This window comes from Lagenorhynchus albirostris, chromosome 1, assembly GCF_949774975.1.
Source record: "Lagenorhynchus albirostris chromosome 1, mLagAlb1.1, whole genome shotgun sequence".
Lineage (NCBI taxonomy): Eukaryota > Metazoa > Chordata > Mammalia > Artiodactyla > Delphinidae > Lagenorhynchus > Lagenorhynchus albirostris.
The window spans coordinates 148,975,251-148,997,081 of record NC_083095.1 but is presented as its reverse complement, the minus strand read 5'-3'; the positions used below and the strand labels follow the sequence as shown (position 1 = coordinate 148,997,081).

At 38.3% G+C, this 21,831-nt stretch overlaps 1 protein-coding gene across 3 annotated transcripts in view; it reads left to right on the top strand.

Moving 5' to 3' along the window:
- Nucleotides 1–21,831, top strand: part of CHD2 (chromodomain helicase DNA binding protein 2) — a 122,935-nt gene that overhangs the window by 12,016 nt on the left and 89,088 nt on the right. For 2 of the 3 annotated variants that reach the window (XM_060156036.1, XM_060156022.1), the window contains exons 3-7: nucleotides 6,483–6,714; nucleotides 10,117–10,203; nucleotides 11,963–12,024; nucleotides 18,214–18,321; nucleotides 21,010–21,150. In XM_060156036.1, the coding sequence (XP_060012019.1) occupies nucleotides 6,483–6,714; nucleotides 10,117–10,203; nucleotides 11,963–12,024; nucleotides 18,214–18,321; nucleotides 21,010–21,150 (630 nt within the window). The remainder of the gene's footprint in view (nucleotides 1–6,482; nucleotides 6,715–10,116; nucleotides 10,204–11,962; nucleotides 12,025–18,213; nucleotides 18,322–21,009; nucleotides 21,151–21,831) is intronic. The other variant, XM_060156030.1, reaches the window with a different exon arrangement.

Here is a 21,831-nt window from a genome sequence, read left to right as displayed (position 1 = left end):
GTATTTTGGGTTCAGGTCGGGGTGCTGCTGGCATCTAGTGGGTAGAGGCCAGCGATGTTGCTCAACATCCTACAATACACAGGACAGACCCCTTATTCCCCCCCAACAAAAAAACATCAATAATGGTGAGTGTGAGAAACTGGTCTAAAACACTAAAGTGCTTGCCACAGTGAGTGTTGGCTGTTATTAAGAAAGTTGGGAGGCCTCACTTTTCCTTTTCTGTGGCCTGATTCAGGGACTTCACTTTACTTCCTATGACAGTGTGGTCGTAAGTTCCACATTTACTATTGAGGTTAGCAGCCAGGACTTTTAAATCTCCTTTGAGCTTTGGAGTTGCTAACTTATAAAAGTCTAAAACTGTAGCCTGAAAGTTGTTAATAAGGAAAGATAAGACTCAAAGGGCTGAAAGGAACTCCTGGTCAAATAAGTTCATCTAACCTCAGGGTTCTAAATGTATGTAAATACATCAGTTGGTATGGTAGATTATAGGGAGAGTTCTCTCTGTAACTGCCTTTCACCGCAGGAAGGGTTAGTCTTCCATGTTGTTACCCGAGTAGAAAGCTTGCCTCGCCTTTTATGTTAATCCTTAGTGCTCTGCCAGACCCACATTGGGATAGGTATTTGCCAAATGAATATTTAATTTATACCTTACCCAGGCTTCTTGTTACAATTCACTTTTCCGTAATGATATGTATGCCTGGGTTCCATTTGTTTAATGCTTCCTAAACTATGTAGGACTACTCAAATGTTTACTGGTTATTGGGGAGCAGAGTAGCATAATAGAGATAAAGGTGACTTCTGCCTGGTACCAGTTGAAAATTTTAGAAATATGGTTATTAAAAGTAGATTTTTCCTCCATTATCATTGGGTTTCTTAATCTTGGGGTGGGGTGGGCTGGTTTACTGATGGGACTGAATTAACCCTTTATCTTCTGAAACTACACAGCATTTTTGTGTGTATTTTGTCTCTTACATATATGTACCTTTTTCCGAAAAGAGGATCCTTAGTGTTTCCAGTGTTAAAATGAGTTCCAAAAGAATTGCCGAATCCTAGGAAGGTCTACTCCGGAATACTGATCAGTTCTTCAATGTTAGAAACAGCTCTTTTTTGAGAAATTAAGAAAAATTCAGGGAAGTTCAAAGAATAAAATTAAAGTTTTGAACAAGTTAGATATAGTTAAAATCCTATTCACCCCTTTTCCCTAGTCACTTTCATGAACTTGGCATATAAAAACCTTGGCATTTTTAAAATGCACATGGTTCATGTAATATATTTTGTGTTTAAAAAATATGATAGTTTTGAAATTGTCATATTGATATTTATAGATCTGATTCATCCCTAGTCTTAACTGTTGTAGTTAATTGCATAGTATGAATGTTTCACATTTTATTTTTGCATTTTCATACATGAACATTTAGGTTATTTCCTTTTTTTTATCTTATGAGCAGAGCTCTGAACATTTTTATACTTTCCATCTCCTGCACACATTTGATAATTTGTTTAGGTTATATACCCACTGATTAACTCACACGATTCATGCATATTTCTAGGGTAATATGCCAAATAGCTTTCCAAAGCTTCTACTGATTACTTTTTCAGTAATGGTATATGAGTACTATTTTCCCTACGTTCTCATCATACTTTAATGTTAACCAGACTTTAATTTCTGCCAAGCAGATTAATGTAAAATAATATGTTGTAAATACACTTCCCAAATTACCAGTGAGGTTTAATTACCTTTTTATATGTTTATGGGCTATTGCAGTTTGGGTTTTGTAATTGTCCATTTCCTTTGCCTAGTTTTTTATTGGATTTTTCTTTGCTATGTAATTCTTCATATGTTGTATGTATAAATCCTTTGTTGTGTATACATTGAACTTTCTTTTCTCAGTCTCTTACTTGTCGTTGAAACTGGTTTATAATGTAGCTTATTCTTAAGAATCATAGGACCTGAACTAGAGGTGGAGGAGATCTTAAAGATACTGTTCAATTTATTTAAGGAGCTACATCCAGTATTTTTTTCATCAGTAAGAAACTCGTGACTTAATCTTTGCCTTTCTATCCTCTTATGACACATAGAAGTGACTTGTCCTGCACCACCCTTGGAATGATTCTGGCCTTAATCTCTTGTTGGGTGGTTTAATAATCTGTTTAACTGATTATGACAGGGACAGCAACACCACTTAGAGGTTAATAGTAGTGTGGATTTCATAATTCAGGCTGTGGGGCTGGAGGGTGACATACACACACTTGGGCTAGGCCTCTTATGTAAAATGAAGAGAAGGATTAGAGGGGAATGTTAGCAAATGGCACAGAAGTGCTCCACAAATGTTAGCTATTTTAATATTGATAGAACATAGTCTGGAGATAAACTTTATGGAATTCCAGTGTAGATGGCTTTGCGTTTTTACCAGATTTTGCTTTCACCACCACCAACAAAAAGAAAATACAGCTCTGCCAAGCAGTTCAGCCATTTTGTAAGTTTAGGAAAATAAACAGTACCCAGTAAGTGCTGAAATGGCAGCTCTTGGGCCGAGAACCCGCAGGCTTGCTCTGTAGCGAAGTGTTGCTGTGCTGCCCTCTTGTGGTTATCTGGGAAGCGGTGATTAAAAATTAAAAATGGAACAATAGCTATTAATGCTGCTTGCTTTCAGAGTCCAGTTGTAAGAGACACTTAATCACTCCATTTTTGCCAGCTTCAAAAAGGATTTTGAACAGATGTCAAATCTTTTTTATCAGTGAGTGAAAAGAAGTAAGCTTTTTTTAAATAAGCATTTTTCTATTGGAATTGAAAAACTCCCAATTTTGACTTGTCCCTTTTATTTATTTTTGCATTGTATTTCCCTTGTGATGATTGTTCAATCAGAAATTATAAAACTTGTTTGCAACTTAGGTTTTGAGTAATTTTTAGGTAAACTTATTTTTCATGAGGATTCTGTATTTATGGTGGTTAATCATTCCTGGAAATTCCATTTTTAATTGCCTTATAACTGTTAATGCCATTGGAAATCAGGTAATTTTATTACTTTAGGTGAAAGCTTAGCTAAAGGACTACTCACCCACTAACTTGATTTGTCCCTTTTTTCAGTCCTGTGGACATCCCACATCTCCTACTCTAAATCAACATTACAAAGTACAACTTAATATTGATAGTATTTATTATTATCATTCAGCATTAATAGTGAATCTGCATAATATTTCAGGAAATATCCTGCCTTTGGAATGAATAATTAGACCGTCAGTGCCTTAAATGTGAAGGTATTTATAGTTTTTTCCTAAATATTCTTTTTCAACATTTAGAAACTTGTCCTCCTAGAAATATGCAAATTAATTCATTTATGTCTTTATTAAGGCTTATTTTTAAAAATGTTTTTTCCCCCGAATATTATTTTAGATCTCTTAAATCTGACTTGTTTTAGAAATGATGGAAAAAAAAAAAACAACACTTGGTCTCACCCTCATTCATACCTTTAGCTCATTTTGTATAGGATTGGGGATACTTAACGTCCCTTGCCTTGAATTTGACTCTTTTGGTTGGATTTTTTAATGAACCATTTGAAACATTAAAAAGATTAATACTTATGTAACAAATGACTATGAACTCAACCACTCAGCCTCAGTCATAAAACCCACCAATATCATTTTTTTTTTCCTTTGGTCTGCGTCAGCTCTTAGTTGAGGTGTGCAGGATCTTTATTTGTTGCGGCGCAGGCTCTTCCTTGTGCGCGGGCTTCTCTCTAGTGTGGCGTGCGGATTTTCTCTCTCTAGTTGTGGCGCGTGGGCTCTGTAGTTTGCGGCACGCGCTTAGTTGCCCTGTGGCATGTGGGATCTTAGTTCCCACGGACCAGGGATCAAACCCGCGTCCCCTGCATTGGAAGGTGGGTTCTTTACCACTGGACGACCAGGGAAGTCCCCCACCAATATCATTTTCTGATTACATCTACCTCCCTCAACCCCCAGAGGTAAATACAATTGTAAACTTGATGTTTATCTTTTCTTGGGTTTGACTTTCAGAGTTAACTAATTTTTTTTTTTTAATTGCACCAGTAAGTAGTTCATGGAATCCACTAGGTACTCAAATAACCCATCTCACAGAGTAAACCACTGTTAGCAATTTGGTGATTAAAATGTATTTATGCACATAGACATAGATGTGTTTTTTACCTAAAAGGTGTTATATGTATTTTTATGTTTCCAGAGGTCACTTTCCTACACAGACACAAATACAGAGCTGCACATGAAGGCATATATACAAAGATATAGTTTTATTGGTTATAGTGAACAATTTGGAAATCTAAATACTCAGAAATACAGAGATATGGAAGTGTATCACGGATATTTGTTGCTGGTTGGTTAAGAGAACAGTTTAAAAATAACCTAAATGTTCCATTAATAAGGGGGCAGTTTAAATAAATGTAGTGTATTCATCCTATGAGGCAGTTCAAAGAGAATGAGATATTTGTATACACACATATACCCTGATGTGGGAGTTGGCATTGCATGTTTACATCATATTTGCAATGATTTATGTCACAGGTTAAAAGAGGGCACAGGCCTGAGATGATCTAGGACGGAGACCCAAGCCATGGAGGCCAGAGCCTACACCTTTTAACTGTACTTCCTCTTTTATCCTCTTGCCTGATGACCACCTTCTGAGTGGTCACAGGTGGAGAGTAAGTGACTTAAGATGCCTTAGTCAGCTGGACTAGTCAGCTTTCCTGTGCAAAGGACCAAGGAGTCAGTAAGTATAATGAGGCCTTGTAGGTACTCAGTCGCTGTTACAGGGATGCCTGACTGGTTTTGGATGTTGTGTAACAGGGATGAGGTTTATTTTCTGAGTCTCTAAGGCTTTGAACTCTTGTAGTAAAATAGAATATGAGCTTTTTAGAGCCACACTTGAGGTGCAATTCCTGCTCCCCTCCCCGACTCCCCCAGCGCTTTCTAGTTTTGTCATTGACCAGGTTATGTAAAACTTCTCAATTTTTTCATCCTTCACATGGGAATAATAGTGTCTAAAAGCGTTGTTGTGGGAAATAAGCAAAGTGAACATGTAACGTACTCAGTGTATTGCCTGGCACCTGTTTAGATGATAGGCAATTAATAAATGGTCTTCCCCTTCTGCTCCCCTTCCAAGGTAGACACCCTCCCCCTCCATTTATTTTCATTGCTTTCTCATCTTAACTAAAGTCCCCTCAACTGCATTGTGCTTGCTGTGGATCACACTGGACGTTCCCAGTGTACTCTCCTGTTCATTCTGTGGACATGTTTGTCAAGTGATAGTGCCTCATTTCTAGTTTGGAAGGGAGTGGTGGTAAATAACAAAAATACAAAGCCTCTCTTTCTCTTTTTTTTGTTTTTTTTTGGTTTTTTTTTGAGCCTTTCTGGCTTCGTGCCGTGTGTCTTTTATCTCCTGGTTGCTAAACTCGGGGTCCTTTCTGCTGATGTTACTCTAGGTTGTGGGTTGCTGCTTGCCTCCTCCTCTGCTCTGCCTCTCCTAAATGAAAAGATAGTTTTTAAGCGGAAGAGTTGAGTGAGCTGTACACTTTTTTCCTGTAGAGTCCATCAACTTTAGTCTTTTTGCTTTAGAGTATCCTCACTCCTACCAGCATGCCCATGAATTACTTTTTAACTATTGGAGAACAGGGGGTGGTATATTGCCTTCAATCTTCCCTGGCCGCCTTTGTGTGTGTGTGTGTGTGGCTTCTGCTTTCATCTACCTACTTACCATTGCTCTTTCCTGGGAGGGGTTTGGAATGAGGAAGGGGTGGGGGTGTGTGGAAGCCAATGGCAGTCTTCATTGGGTTAGGCTCTTTGTTTATCCTTTTCTGTTAAGTCTACCAGGTCTGGGACTCACTGCGGAGATTTCAAGGCAGGAGTTCTGGTTTGGGGTTCATGTGTATGTTTTAATTTGCACCTATTTTTGAGAACCACTGATTGGATAATTGCAACCAGGTTGCATTTTTATTCTTTGGGTGACTCTGCCTTGGTTTGGTTTTGTTCTGCGTTGGTTGCTTTTTTGTTTGTTTGTTCGTTCGTTTCATTTTGGTTTGGTTTTGTCTCTTAAGGAGGGAGGGACTGATGATGAACAAATAAGACTTAGTGGATTTCAGTCAGATGGACCTGGTTTCAAATCCTACCTGTGTCATCTTGGGAGAGTTATTTAACTACTTCTGAGCTTCAGTTTTTCCTCATCTGAATGAAGGACAAAATAATATCCCCCTTTTAATTTTTTTTTTAAAAAAGCTAATCTATATAAATTAGGTGGCATATGGCATCCTGTACATACTCAGGAAATGGTAGCTATTAGGGATGTTGAGAATGGGACTAATGACATTGTTTGCAAATAAGACTATAAAAGTGAATTAGAAAATTTTGATCTTGTATTACGAAATTACTATCTGCTGTCATATTAACACTAGGATTTTTATTTTAAAACAGATTTATGTGGCAGTTCTTAAATATTTAATTTTTTTTTTTTAAAGTCATTCAGCATCTGAAGAAGCTTCGGGTTCAGACTCAGGCAGCCAGTCGGAGAGTGAGCAGGGCAGCGATCCAGGAAGTGGACATGGCAGCGAGTCAAACAGTAGTTCTGAATCTTCGGAGAGTCAGTCAGAATCTGAAAGTGAATCGGGAGGTTCCAAATCCCAGCCAGTTCTTCCAGAAGCCAAAGAGAAGCCAGCCTCTAAGAAGGAACGGATAGCTGATGTGAAGAAGGTATCGGCTTTGCTGTACAGTACAAACGTGCTGTGAGCTAGGACCAGCTGGCAGACCTTTGTTTCCCACGGAAAACTCCTTAGTGTATCTTGATAATGAAAACTCATCTACAGCCACCTTTTCTAATAATATACTGTCTGTGGGTCTAAATGGGGAGTGCTTTCTGCTCTACTCGTTAGACACAGGGCTATAAAGAAAATAATTACATAAACCATCAAATTATAGGGCAGAAAGACCAATTTTTGTTATTTTGGTTTTTAACATTTAAAAAAGGTGGTTAAAATATGTATTTTTTAATACAGCACTGAATTATACCAGAGAAAGTCATTCACAGATGATTGTGGAATGCAGTTGTAGTGTGATGGATAATCCCAATTCAAGAATAAGGGTAGTTTTTGTTCTATTGAAGAATGGAAGGAGAAATACTCCTCACAGAAAAGAAATTATCTGTACCTAGGCAATGTAGGTATTTGCTTAACGAGAATCTTCCAGCAGAGAATGCAAAAAGGCAAAAATAGAGTTGCATAGCATTTTTTCATTGATGTCCAAACTTTGGGATGCATCCCTTTTGGGGAAGAATTAATGACTTGGTCTAGTTAGTCATGAGAAATGCAGCTGATGTTTTAAAATTCCCTTTTGAGAGAATTAAGTTAGAATCACTGAAAATATAAAAAAGATTGCTTTCAGAAATTTAGAAGTAAAATGTCTTAAAGAAACTAAAAGCTTTATGCTAAATCAGTTTTTCTTCTAAAATACAAACCTACATCTGCACACAAAGATTTTTGTAGCGATACAAACAATTTAAAGTTACCTGCAAGTTTTACAAAATAGCTTCAACAATCCTGAAATTAAAAAACAAAAACTGCTTTTATCTCTTGAAACAGAATTGGGATTAACTGTGTTATTTCATTTCTTCTATTCCCAGCGTAGTCATTGCTTAATGGTAAGTGACGCTTAAGAGCTGGTGGGAGGTTGGGGAATGCTGATAGTAGTGTTAGGGATAGGAAAATGAAAGCTGTCCTTGCTAATTAACTCATCACCAGAGAAGTGACCTTCTAACACTCAAGTGTTGTGCTTTGTTGCCTGCTCAGTGTGTGGTGACCTTTCACAAGAGACATTTCAGGTGGTGACCTATTTCAGAAAGACCCTGAATGTCGAAGTACCACTTAGAGATCTTCTCTGAGTGTCATTCAGCTCAGAAATTTACCTGCAGAAGGTCTTGCTTGGCCACCTTTTAACTTTCTTCTGTACAGGGGAGAGTTCTTTACTTGCAGAGAGTAAAAGAAGCCATAGAAAACACGACTTGCGTCAGGTGTTTAAAACTTTGCTGAAATCATGCTCACTGTCTGGAATTCACAGTTTAACTGTAAGACCATATACATATATATATGTATATATGAAACTCCCTTTAAAGAGATAAAGGGGAATAAAACTGAATTTTAAGATAGAAGTACAGCTTTAGGCAGAAATATTAAAGTTAAGGTGATAAGTTCCAAAAAGTTAATAAATACATAGATGAATGTACTAGCCAGTTAGAATGATTGGATTGTGACTTTAAAAATTATTATTCTAAAATGAGCTTCTAAAGAAAGCTCTTTGTTTTCTGTACACACTTCCCTTTCACATGGTAGCTTTTTATTGAATAGTTGAATTAGATATCATTAGCCCTCAAAAGGACAAACAGGAACACAAGATGATTTTAGGATGTATGTATTACAGTATATACTGTGATAAAGTCCCAACAGGTGAGCCAGAATGCCTGTCTTTTTAAATGGGAAAACTAATTGATGTAGTGCCATTTAAAGCATTGAGCCACCCAGTTAATAAAAGCTCCATAAATACCTGTGCTGAGTCATTTCATAGCTCTAGGAGAGGTCCAAGAAAGGATGGGGGAGGGGTTGGCAGGCAGCGCTAGAGCAAAGCTCTTTGCTGCCTTCCTTTCTCTGCCCCATTTGTTCAGAGTGTTTGGCATGTGCTGCCTCTTTTGCCTAGATTTCTTTCTGCTTGGTTATTACTGACTCCTGGTTGGGCCTTTTGTCCTCCAACTCATATTATTCTAAGGTTGTTAAGGATTTTCTACTTTTATAAACTGAATTTATAAACTGAGGATGCTGGATTACATGATTATATGGCTTCTGGTTCTAAAATGCCTTTTCCTAGAACATCATGCTTGTTACCTTTGGAGGCCTTGTTTTTCTTCAGCTTACTTGGCTTTTTTTTTTTTTAAAGGCACTGTTGATTATGTCCTTCCTTGGCTTAGTGACATTATGTGTTTTTGGATCATCTTTCATCATTTTTGTCTTTTTGGGGGTCCACTTTCCACACATTTCACGATGAGCCTCAACCTGTGGCTTCTCCTCTTGCTTCACTCCAAATATTTTCATCACGTTAGCTGTCACCCGTGTTTCGATGACAAACCCACATTTCTAATCTTGGCTTTTTCAAGCATCTCTTCTACGTGTTTACCTCCTGTTAAGCATCTTCACTTCATTGTTCCACAATCCGTTTAAATTCATTTTGCCTGTAGGTGATTGATTTCATTAAAAGAACACACAACATACCTGTTAATAGTTATCTGTGGGAGGGAGAGTGAGGCTAGGGGTTAGACTAATTGTTAGAGGTGGAAGAAGGGGGGCCTTTTATAATTTTTTATATTTATTGATTTGAGTCTTTTAATAAAATAGTGTCAGTATATTGTGAAAAAAATGTTCTCTTCAACTGATTCCTCTTTAAACTTTGATCACTAGTGAGGATCCTTACTAAAAATCAGGTCTTAAAGGCAAAGGGTTAACTACTGTTAGAGAATAAAATGAAGTGTGCTAGAGCAAGGGTGCCACTGGGTCTCGTTCTGAGAACTTCTAGCTAAACATAAGAAATACCGAATTTGCCTGTATCTGGCATGTTACACATCCTGAGGAATTAAAAAAATATGCAAATGCACTGATTCTTATTTAATGAGAGTTGGTGGTGGGGCCCTGCTGATTTTTTTGAGTTTCTCAGATGAGTCTTGTGCAGTCAAAGCTAAAACTGAAAGCATTAGGGACTTAAAATTCATCAGTAAATATTTTGTCTTTAGTGGAAGCAGTTGTTCTCTTATGTTGCCATATTATTCAACTGTAAGTTTATATTTTAACAATGGGTAAGCAGTGTGACCTCTAGTTTAAAGCCATTTAGTAATGAAGAGGCATCATTACAACTTTAATGAGTTCTCGGATAATATGCCTTATTCTTTTTAAAGATGGTCCTTCACTGTCTCATAAACAAAGCTAACAAAAAACCCCTTTTGATGTATAACCAAATAACTAATTGAATTCTCTTAAATTGAAATACGTATTCCAGTAATGTAAATAGTAAATGGGGGTCAAGAAAAAACGATTCACGCGTGGTCTATTAATTTTACAGATGTGGGAAGAATATCCTGATGTTTATGGGGTTAGGCGGTCAAACCGAAGCAGACAAGAACCATCACGATTTAATATTAAGGAGGAGGTAAGAAAAAAAAAATGTTTCAAGGTGATACATTCAGACTCCTTAATTATCTTATCCTTTTTGACTCTGATATGTATTACCATTAACGAGACTGAACTTCAGGCATGGGAGTTAAGTGACTCGAAAGTGAGCTTTCTCAATCTAATACAGAAGAAAAGCCACATGTGGCTTTTAAAAAAATAAAATTACCAGAAAGATCATGTTTTGTGATGCTCTAGTAGAGAGTTAGATCATTTAGAGAGTTAGATCATGTCATGTGAATGCTCTAGTAGAGAGTTAGAGTATTATATAGAACTGGCCTCAAATTCTCTCTCTTTTTTTTAATGTTTCTCATAGTGCAGTTGATTATAGCAAGAAGTTTACTTTTTAAAATACCTAGTTTCTAAATCTTCTAGATTTTGTTACCTGGGTAACTAAGCACATGTAACAATGGAAGTAGTTTCAGATTTACTGCTGAGAAAGGAAGGAGAGTTTGCTTAACTTAAGTATTTTATTTTACCTAAATGGTTTAAATTTGGTTTCCTAGTTCATTTTTAATGTGCAGTATAAAATGTTTAACACATATTTACTCTCTGATCAAATTGTCAGAGATTGAATAGATTGATGGTTTTTAAAATTAGTGTTATGTACCGGGTTCTGTTGTTTCTATAGAATCAGACCTTTTCTCAGTTTGTGTGATGTTTTTACAGAAATCCTCTTAAGTTTTACCTCTATGTTAGGTTTATAGACTGCATTCTGAAGACACGTTCTTTGGTCTCTCAGTGAAATGTCCCCTCTCTGCATTCTTAGGAGAACTTTGCTATTCTTAAATATATAATATCTTTCTGACGAAAGTTAAATATTAGTAGCCAAAGGTTAGTGCGTTTGGGGTAGTAAATACACTTAAAAAATTTAATTGACTGTAACACCTTCATTGCATTTATGGTGTTTTATTTTCAGTGACCTCTGAGCTGGTTTACCTTAGCTACCTTTCTTTTTTCCATGTTTGTTATAACCAGCCGCATCTTTTCTCTTTTGTGTATAAATTAACACATTCTCTGTAGGGCACAAGACTAACAGCAACGGGAGTACTTTGCCAATTTGCTTAACTTGGGAGAAAAAAGAGTTGTTCAAATGTCTGTGACTGTAAAGTTACTTGGCCTTGTACTTTTAGCAGAGGGCTGCTGGCTCATGACTGAACATGCTCTTTAATGAGTCTGAAATGAAACAGGTCCGTAGTCACCGCCTTTAATGGCACACTAAACGTGTGGCATTTTTGTGTGACAGTCTATATCTGCAGCATCCAGTTTGGTCTCCATTAGACATGTGTCTTTTAAAATGTGTACTAATTAAATTTAGGTAAAATGAAAAATCCATTCCTTGGTCACACCAGTCACATTTCAGGGGCTCAGTCACATGTGGCTGCTGGCTGCTCTGTGGGCCACTGCAGATACAGGACATGTCCATCATCACAGAAAATTTTATTGGACTGTGTTCTTTCAGAAGTCAAGCTGAAAAAAATATTTCCTGGCGTTTGTGTTCTTTCAGAAGTCAAGCTGAAAGAAATATTTCCTGGTGTTAGAAGTAACTTGGCAGTAACAGACAAATTAATTTTCAAAGCAAAAGAAAAGGGAGCACCACCAATCAGATGCTTAGGTTTCTTTCTGTCTAAAAACTCATATTGAATATATTGAGTAGATTGTTGAACCAGGGGGTAGTGTTATCCCTAAGAACTGTGAATTAAAGTCTGTAATCATTTTTTCCCCCTCACACACTGAAGGCAAGTAGCGGGTCTGAGAGTGGGAGCCCAAAAAGAAGAGGCCAGAGGCAGCTGAAAAAACAGTAAGTCTTTCATGGGGGAAATTACTTGATTTGGTAGTTTGGAGCATGTGAGCATTTCTGGGACTGCCTTCATTGTGTCTGTAGCGCACCCCAGGGCCCAGAGTCCACTTCTGTCTCTTGCTATCTTGGATTCCTGTTCATCTGAATCTGCTGCAGCAGCAGTGGCATTTGAAGCCCAGGATTCTTAGTTTTTCACATGTAGGTGTTAGGCTACTTTATGGGGCAAACCCCAGCTATTCCATCTGATTTGCCCAGTTAGCCCAATTATTTTTTTTCTTAAAAATGTGCACGAATATCAAACATATAGGCATTTGGTATTCTATTGTAGATAAACAAGGAACACATTTAGATTGGCTGTTTTTCCTATTCATTTGTTCTTTGTGTTGGCATGGCAAAGTTATATTGGTTGGACACCCATTTTAGTATGAAATTTCACATTGTTGTTTCCATGTAGTTTTACTATTGCAGTTCATAAGCCAGAAAATTTTAATTCATGGGCTTAATATGAAATCCCGTTATGATATAGATTATATATTTGTTATTTTAAAACTAAAAAAATTCTACTTATGGTAAAAAAAATCTGACTTTTTTTTGGGGGGGAGAAATAATTAAAAAAACCTTTTTTGGGGGGATGTGTGGATCCCTTTGACAAACTGAATTCTACAGCCTGTCTCCTCAGAAGAATACTCAAAACCCTGCACACAAATTCAGGGGGTTCTCATGGTAAACGATTGTCCTTGGTTCCCACTGAGAGCCCCAGTTATATATTCTCTGTTTTAAAGTATTAGTGATCGTTAATTTAAGTGTTTGGCCTAAAGCAAAGTAATGTGAGTTTTTAAAATCCATTTCCTCCTCTCCAAAATAGAGTAATACTTATTCTGCTGACCTAACAGGGTTATTAGAAACTATGCTAAGAAAAGTCAAGTAGTATTTAATATTGCCCTGCCCACAGGGCATATGATTTTCATTTGTGTTTTAAATATTTCGTTAGCGTTGGAGAAATGATAACTGTAGGCAAGCCTGTACTTCTTGGCAGCTCAGAAGGCTCTTGTTCCCCAGTCCCAGGGCCTGCTTGGGAGACTCTGTTCTCAGCTTCCCAGGCTAATGGCCTTTTGGGGGCTTTTGGGAAGTCCATGCATGTGCTTTTTCCTCCACCGTCTGGCTACATTCTGCTGGTCTCTTGGCTGGAATCTAAATGAGCTGTACTTGAAAACGTGAACTCCTCATTTTTTTTCTTTCCTTTTTTTGGCCGTGCTGCATTAATTCCCCAACCAGGGATCGAACCCGTGTCCCCTGCAGTGGAAGCGTGGGGTCTTACCTACAGGACCGCTGGGAAGTCCCTGAACTCCTCATTTTAATAGCTTTATCTGGGTGTGGAGAAGCCTTCCATTTTTGCAGTCCCTGTGTAACACATCGGACTTACTCTTTTGACTGGCTTCTATATTTATTTTCCCTCTTCTATCAATCCTGAGAGCTCTCCAAAGTTGGCAACTCTCAGTGGCCTTCATGGACCATTCTTTCCCTTGAGTAGAACCTTTTCATTCCTTGTGGGGGGTTTGTGTCTTCTGTGATGCTGCTTTTCTACCCCTGGCCGCTTCCATAGGAACTTAGCAGAAGCTGAGGTTCTCCTCATGCTTGTTTATTTGGGCCCTGGGCTGGCCTCACTTCTTGTCATCCTCTGGGCAGCTGGAGAGTACTAGGGCTTATGGGGACCTCTTCCCTTCTAACATTAATTACAGGAGGTCCTACAACTGCTAAGGCTCAGGTTGCAAGGCATAGCACTACAGGGGCCTCTGTGATCTGAGCAAGGGTAACAGAACCCAGTGTGTGTGCACATGAATTTCAGAATTGAAAGACTCACTCAAAGGGAGTGGAAATTTGGAAATATTAGCACAGAAAAGTGTTTTTCTGAAACCCTGCCCTGCAGATTGTATCACAGATTTTGAAGTTTTTAAAAGGAGCCATTTTTAAACTTTTTTTTGGAATTAATTTCAAACTGTAGCAAAATTGTAAGAATAAGAGTAGTACAAAGAATGCCTGTGTACTTTACTGAGATTTACCGTTGGTTACCATTTTTGCACCATTTGCTTTATCGTTGTGGGTGCTCTCCTTATATATTGCACACATGTTTCAGACTAAGATTCATACATCAAGGTCTTTCACCCCCGAGTTCTAAGTGTGTATTTCCTAAGAATAAGGATGTTTTCTTTCATAAGCACAATACAGTTTTAATGTAAATAGATTTAACATTGCTACAACCCCTTTGTCTAATTTATATTCCCATTTTGTCAGTCAACCCAATAATGTCTTTCATAATATTTTTCCACCCCCAGGACAGGATCCAATCTAGGGTTAAATATATGTTAGTTGTCAGGTTTCATTAATCCAGAGCACTTTCACAGACTTTCTTTGCTTTTATGACATTGACACTTCTGAAGGTACAGTCTTGGAAGGGAGTAACTCTCCTTGAGTCATGTGAATTAGCATTTTAAAAGCTTAGAGGAGGAAAACATTTTTTGAATTAGTTGGCAGTGTTGAAAGTTGAGGGATGGTATGTAAGAATCTAGATTTCTAGTTTTTGAGAAAAGCTGTCGGTGCTGCCCCATATAACACTGGTCTTTGTAACCTTTGGAGAGGCCGTGAGTTCTCCATTTGACCCCATTTACGGTCCTTACCTGGCCCCAGTGGGTATTTGAGATTGTAACCCCTGACTTAAAGTCATACAAACAAAATTTTGAGTTTTGCTTCACCCACTCATGCTGTTTTGATCATTGAACACTTTTTTATGTAGTCGCTATTCATGTTATCCTAATTTGTGAAATGTTGTATGGGATTTCTCCTGACTCGTTACGGTCCCAGTAATGCTTAACCCCACTGTACAGTGGTTCCAAAACCCTCTCTCGCAACTGGAATTTAAAAAAGTATTTCAGCTGTAATCATTTGAAGTTATTCTCCTGGGATTATGGTTATTTCTCCCTTTCCATTGCTTTGAATTGAAAGTCTGTCACAGTCCTGTGACAGTGGAAGAGAATCCTCGTTAGCCCCAGATTTCCCCTTTTCACTGGGAATTGGTACTGAAAGGCATTCTCTACGGGAAAATCTACTGAAAATCAGTGACGTTAAAGCAACTCTTTCCCTCTTTTCCTTACCTGCCTTCTAAAGTGGAGGAGAAAGGAGTTCCCTTCTTTGAGCTCTTAGAGACAGTTAATAGGAAGCCTCAATGGCTCTTGACCAGAGTTTAGGCCCATTTTATTTAAAAATGGCTTTTGTTCCTTCCCTCCTTTACAGTTCAGATTTGATTTGTGTCCTACCAACCACCTTTTCTTAGTAAAGGAAGAAAACTATACCCAGTTAACTTGCATTCTGACTTTTTCCTATCTATTTATATTGCCTTGAGGCCTCAGTAGCCAAATCTTGGTAGTTTTCTCCCCAGTTCCCAAAATTTTGGCAAAAATTCCATTGATTCCCTTTTAGGGAATCCCACTGATGGCCTCGTAGAGCTGAATCTGGCAATTCAAGTCTCCTTTAATGTATGAAAACTATTTTAATCACGATCTTATATTTTAGACTTCTCTTCACTGTAGCCCAGCATATAATATACAGCTTAGTCAGGGAGCCTCCCTCATAAAATTTGCATTATATGAGGAGCTGGCAAACTAGAAGTGGACATCGGTTTCACCTGTTGGAGAGCCAGGGTTGGGCAGTAATCTTTTTGTAATTGATTGCCTTTTTCACCCCTTATACAAAATGACTTAGTATTGCTGGTTGTAACTTACTTTTTTTCCCCCTCTATTCTGGAAAATTAAAATGAAGTTTGAAGTAATCCAGCCAATTTAAAATACACATACATAAAACTCATTTAGATCTTTTAGGCCTCTGATTGTTCAGATCCTCCCAGAATGTGTAACCCTGGCTTTAATGTTTGCAGATTCTGTGGTCTTCAGTAGGTTATGGTTGAGAGTAGCAGGGTTGGAGATTTGACATGTACCAAACAGCTTGTTCTCCCTGGTCTTGAGTTTCCCCCTACCTGGGAAGAGGCCTTTGAACCAGACAATTGGCTAATTTTTTGTACATTCTTTTTTTTTTTTTTTTTTTTTGAGTTACGCGAGCCTCTCACTGTTGTGGCCTCTCCCGTTGCGGAGCACAGGCTCCGGGTGCGCAGGCTCAGCGGCCATGGCTCACGGGCCCAGCCGCTCTGTGGCATGTGGGATCTTCACGGACCGGGGCATGAACCCGTGTCCCCTGCATCGGCAGGCGGACTCTCAACCACTGCGCCACCAGGGAAGCCGTTTGTACATTCTTATATTGGGAGATTCTAAGTCCTCCTGGTTGTCTGTAAGTCTACAAATCTGCAGTTTAACTGGAAAACTAGACTCAACATCCATTCTCTCAGTGTTTACTGCCAGTTTAGTCTCCTAAAGTTATGGAAGTGGACCTTATTAGCTACCCTGATAAAGATTCTCAATTTCTGGCAGAGTATGTAAATTACAAATAATAGTTGACTGTGGATCTTTCTCATCTGATCTGCTCTCCCTTAGGTCTTACGTGCATGTTCTTTCAAGCTTGTTTCCTGTGAAACCACTTCTCTCCAGTTTGACTGTGTGAGTTCCTTCTAAAGGGTAAACTGTTCTGGACTTGGCCCAAGGGAGACTGTAGCCTTAGGTGCCAATCTCCCAATTGCTGGAGACATCTTCCTTTTTTCCTTCCTGGTCATCACCATCTATTCCTTGGATTCCTTAGCAGACGTTTATTGTACGAGGCTCTAGGCAAGGAGAATAAAGCAGGTTCCCAGAGTATAGTTTGCTTTAAAGAGAGAATGAAGGATATTAGGTGACAATAGTAGGCCTTAATATCTTACCAGTCTGCTTCCGAAAGCACCCTACCTGTCTGACAGTCTGATAGGACTCATTCTTTAATTATTTCTTTATTTAACAAAGATGTATCTCCATTTGCCTGCATTTGTGCTAAGCTCTGGTACAAAGATACCCTGCCCACATGTAGTGACCTACTGTTAGGTAAATGGGTATGAAATGGTAGTGCCAGTAGAACTTGAGTAGTGTACGTAGAAGTGCTCCACTGCCTTTTCATGGAAGGCTTGAAAAACATTTTTTCCTGTGATGTTTCCACTAATTCAAGTGCAGGGTGGCTCCTGGACCTTTTAGGAAGGTTCTTCCACTATTACTTGGACTTACTCTCCCATGAAGAATATTGATTTGACTTTGCAACTTGGCAAGAGTTGTCTTTAGCATAACCTCATTTTCTATACACAGACCCAGAGACACAATGGTAATTGTTTTGTTTAGAGAGAACCCCAGGTTCTTGCCTATTAAGTTTTTTTTTTTCCCTCTAGATATTTCTTGCCCAGTAGCTATTATATATGCTCCTTCCTTCTTCCCTGCAGGTGAGAAATGAGCTGAGTTTATGTGATGTCTTGTTTGGTATTCAAGTAAACTTCAAAAACTGTTTGGGGATAGTAGGGCACCTATAGGGTATGGCTCTCCCAAGTCTTCTACGATCTTGAGGAGCAAAAGAATACCTACTGTATTTAATAATTATTAAAAACTACTTCATTAGTTGAACAGGTTATTTAGTAGGTAGTAGATTTATCATTGAAAAATAATTTTGGGGATTGTTTTCTCAGTGTATTCTAAAGATGTTAAAATAACTAGTATAGTAGTTCTCAAGTCTCTCAGCATCATCTGAATTTGTTAACATTCAAATTTTTAGGCCTCACATTACACCTGCTGAATCAGAAACTGGCTGTGGCCCAAAAATCTCTTTTAATAAGCCCTTGAGGTGGTTCTGATCCATGCTAAAATTTGAGAACCTCTGATCTAGTATATATTATGGCTTCAATCTGGTCAATGATAGTAGTAAATAAAAATAGAATATTAGAGATTTAGCAGGATTTTTTTTTCAGAACAAACGGCTTAAAAAATACAGCCTTAGATTCCATTTTCATGTATTTTTGATACCAGATATAAAATAGGAATAGATATTACACAGCCTAGGAAGGAACACAACCAAAATTTAAATGGAGCTAGAACAAATCTTTTAGCATAATATCTAAAATATACATGTTCTGCCTTTTTGGCTAATCAGATTGTCAGATTTGTCAGATTCTTCAAGCTAAACAAATCTTGAAGAATTCTTTTAGAAAAAAAAATTTTGCTTTGCTTTTGATCACAGAGAAAAATGGAAACGGGAGCCCTCAGAAGATGAACAGGAACAAGGCACCAGTGCAGAGAGCGAACCAGAGCAAAAAAAAGTGAAAGCCAGAAGACCTGTCCCCAGAAGGTGCAGTGTTTGCTTGAACATCTCTGCTTCTGGTCGAGCTTAGTTTGTGTTAGATTGAGAAGGACGATGTAGTGCTAGCCCGAAGGCCTTAATTAATGGGGTACAGTGTGTTGTGATTCCGGATTTTGAATGTCTGGTTAACTTCTTGCCAGCCTGCATCATTAGCAAGTAATTCGATTACTGAGCTACTTATATTGATTTTGTGTGTTTGCATGGTATGTAGCTCAGAGTGGATCTTACTGTTCATACTCCAGGCAGACTAGTTATGAGGAGCGAATGTATCTTCCACTCTTAAAAAAAGCTCCCTGTGTATTTGACTAGTGTACAAGTTCTTTTTGGGAGAACTAATTGTTAAGTTTAATTGGCTGGTTCAAAGCATACTTTACTGTTTATTATCCTGTTCTCATAATCTTTATAACGTTAAGCAGAGAATCTGTGCAGGGAAGGAAGTAGGTGGAGAAGAGAGGAAACTGGTAATTTTTGATCAGACATATGGCAATGAAAGGTACTGGTGATGGGGAACGGAAGGCAGGAGGCAGAGAGGCCCCAGGAAAATTTACCTCCTTGTAGTATTGCTTAGGATGCTTTTGGCAGATATTGACTTTGGGCCAGATCCCACTCACCACCTATTTTTGTATGGCCTGCGAACTCAATATAGCTTTTATAGGTGAACATTTGTAGTTTGGTGATGGGGAACACTAAATTTGAACTCTAGCGAAGTGAAATGTTATCCCTTCAAAAAGAATTCTGTTCTTCTCGTTAGTAAATGTTGTATTACACAAAAAAGTACTCAATGATTATTATTTTATTTTGACTTTCGTCAATAAAATATTTGTTAAAATTTATTTTCTCTTGTTATATAAGTACCTATTTAGTGGCCTCAACTTTGCCTCTTGTCTGAGAAAATAAAAGATACTTATCCTCTAGCCATTTAAAATGCAAACGTGTCTATCCCTGGCTTAGGACATTGTACTTGACCCCTCACCTCCCACCCCAGCAGGGAAGTTCATCAGTGAGTTTTGTCTTTCTTCTCAGTTTCAGTTCTCAGGGCTGGAATCCACTCCAGTTCTGTCTTCTAGATTTTACCCATCATTTATTGAGTCTCTGATCATCTGTCTGTGTAGTGTTGGTTATGGCAGGTATGAGAGAAACAGGTGATAATGATTGTGAGTTTCCATCTCCCTCTTTCTCCTTTCACCTTTTTACCACTGATGGAGAACTTGGGGATTTCCTTTTGAGAGCTCCTAGTCTGTGGCTCTCAGTCCTGGCTGCAGGGAAGTCAATAGAGGGGCCACCTCCTCAGTTCGTTCCATTGGTCTGTGGCAGGGCACAGTCTCTCAGGTAGCCTTCCTGGTATATTTAATGTACATAGGAGAAAAATATATGTGTAGTTATTTCTTGTCCTTTACTTCCTTTATACAGATTATAGCATTCCATGCATCATCTTCTGCATTTTTCATTATCTTGGAAATCTTTCCTTATCAATGCACAGAAAACTCCCTTTTTTATGGTTGTGTAGTATTCTGTTTATTGAACTAGTTCCCAGTTGATGAATGTTTAGTTTTTCTAATCTTTTGTTATTGCAAATACCACAGTGAATACCTTACTGTGTCTGTATCAGTCTATATCTGTAAAGTCAATTCCCAGAAATAAAATTGTTATATTTGTAATTTTTTTTTAAATAAATTAATTTATTTTATTTATTTATTTTTGGCTGCGTTGGGTCTTCGTTGCTGTACACAGGCTTTCTCTAGCTGCGGCCAGCGGGGGCCACTCTTCCTTGCCATGTGCATGCCTCATTGTGGTGGCTTCTCCTGTTGCGGAGCACGGGCTTGGCGCAGGGCTTCAGTAGTTGTGGCTTGCGGGCTCTAGAGCGCAGGCTCAGTAGTTGTGCACGGGCTTAGTTGCTCCACGGCATGTGGGATCTTCCTGGACCAGGGCTCGAGCCTGTGTCCTCTGCATTGGCAGGCAGTTTCCCAACCACTGCGCCACCAGGGAAGCCCTGTCATTTTGATAGGTATTTCCAAATTGCCCACCAGAGAGCTGTCATCAGCAGCGTGCTGCATGTGTATTTTTATGTCAGGTGATCTTGAGGAATAGTTGAGAACCGTTGCCTCAGAACCCACAGTACAGTTTTCCCTTCGTCCCTGCGGGGAATTGGTTCCAGGACCCTTGTAGATACCGGAATCTGCAGATGCTCAAGTCGCTTCCTTATATAAAGTACTATAGTATTTTCGTATAATCTATGCATCTCCTTCTGTATACTTTTAATCATCTGTTGATTACTTATAATACCTGATACAATGTAAATGCTACGTAAATAGCTGCTAATGCTCAGCAAATTCAAATTTTACATTTTGGAACTTTGTGGAATTTTTTTTGCAAATACATTTTTGATCCATGGTTGGTTGAATATGCAGATGTGGACCTGCAGATACAGAGGGCTGACTGTATTCCTATAAATGACTGAAGGGTGTTAACAGTAGAATCACTTTCATGTTTCTAGTGAAGCAGATCTCTAGTGAATTAGAATCTCAGGGAATGGGACCTGGGAATATTCATGTCTAACATTCCCCGGGTTAATTCCTATGTATAAACCCTGCTCTGGGAAATAACAATTATATAGATTTGAAGTAGACAACAGATGATAAAGTAAGGACTTCGCCATTTTTTCTTTTCTCATTTTAGAGCAATGCCCAAACCTCGTGTTAAAAAGCAACCTAAGACGCAGCGTGGAAAGAGGAAAAAGCAAGATTCTTCTGATGATGAGGATGAAGATGATGAAGCTCCCAAAAGGCAGACTCGCCGCAGAGCGGCTAAAAATGTTAGGTAGGTGATGCCCCAGAAGGTTTTCATTAGTGTGAAGGGAAGGTGATATAGTGTAGTTGGCTAGAGCTTGGTTCTGATAAGTCCAGGATTAGGCATTTGATAGGTAAAAATAATGACCTGTGTCTTGAGGTTGTATTCGGAAATCTGGTCAGGGTTCTTGCAAAAAGAATGGTTCTGGCCAATAGGAATATGGAAAGAATAGTGATAACTCATTTGAAGCCTTCATTCCTATGAAGAGAACTGCTTTATTTCAAGTTCATGTTTCGTTGAGGTGGTAGTGATGTTATCTTCATTTCATAACATCCTTTTTTAGGAAGGACATTAGGATTGTATTTTCACTTTTGAATTGCTGTTTGAATCAGAAAAATTCTTTTGTTTCAGCTTATGTATTATTTGGATATAATAATCTTATCAAGCTTATGATACGATATGAAGCATTAATAGAAAATGAAATAAAGGAATAGATATATGCAAACATAAATATTTTACTTTATATGAATCAAAGGGTATTTAATTTCCTTTTAGAGGATATGCAGGTTTCTTTTGGTCTACTTAAAGATGGTGAAGCTGATTCCTGGAGTTATTAATAACCTGTTCAATGTATCCAGTTAATACTTTGAAAGCTAGGACTAGGTTTTGAGTATGTTAATATGTAGCTCAGCACTTTTTCCTCCTACAGCT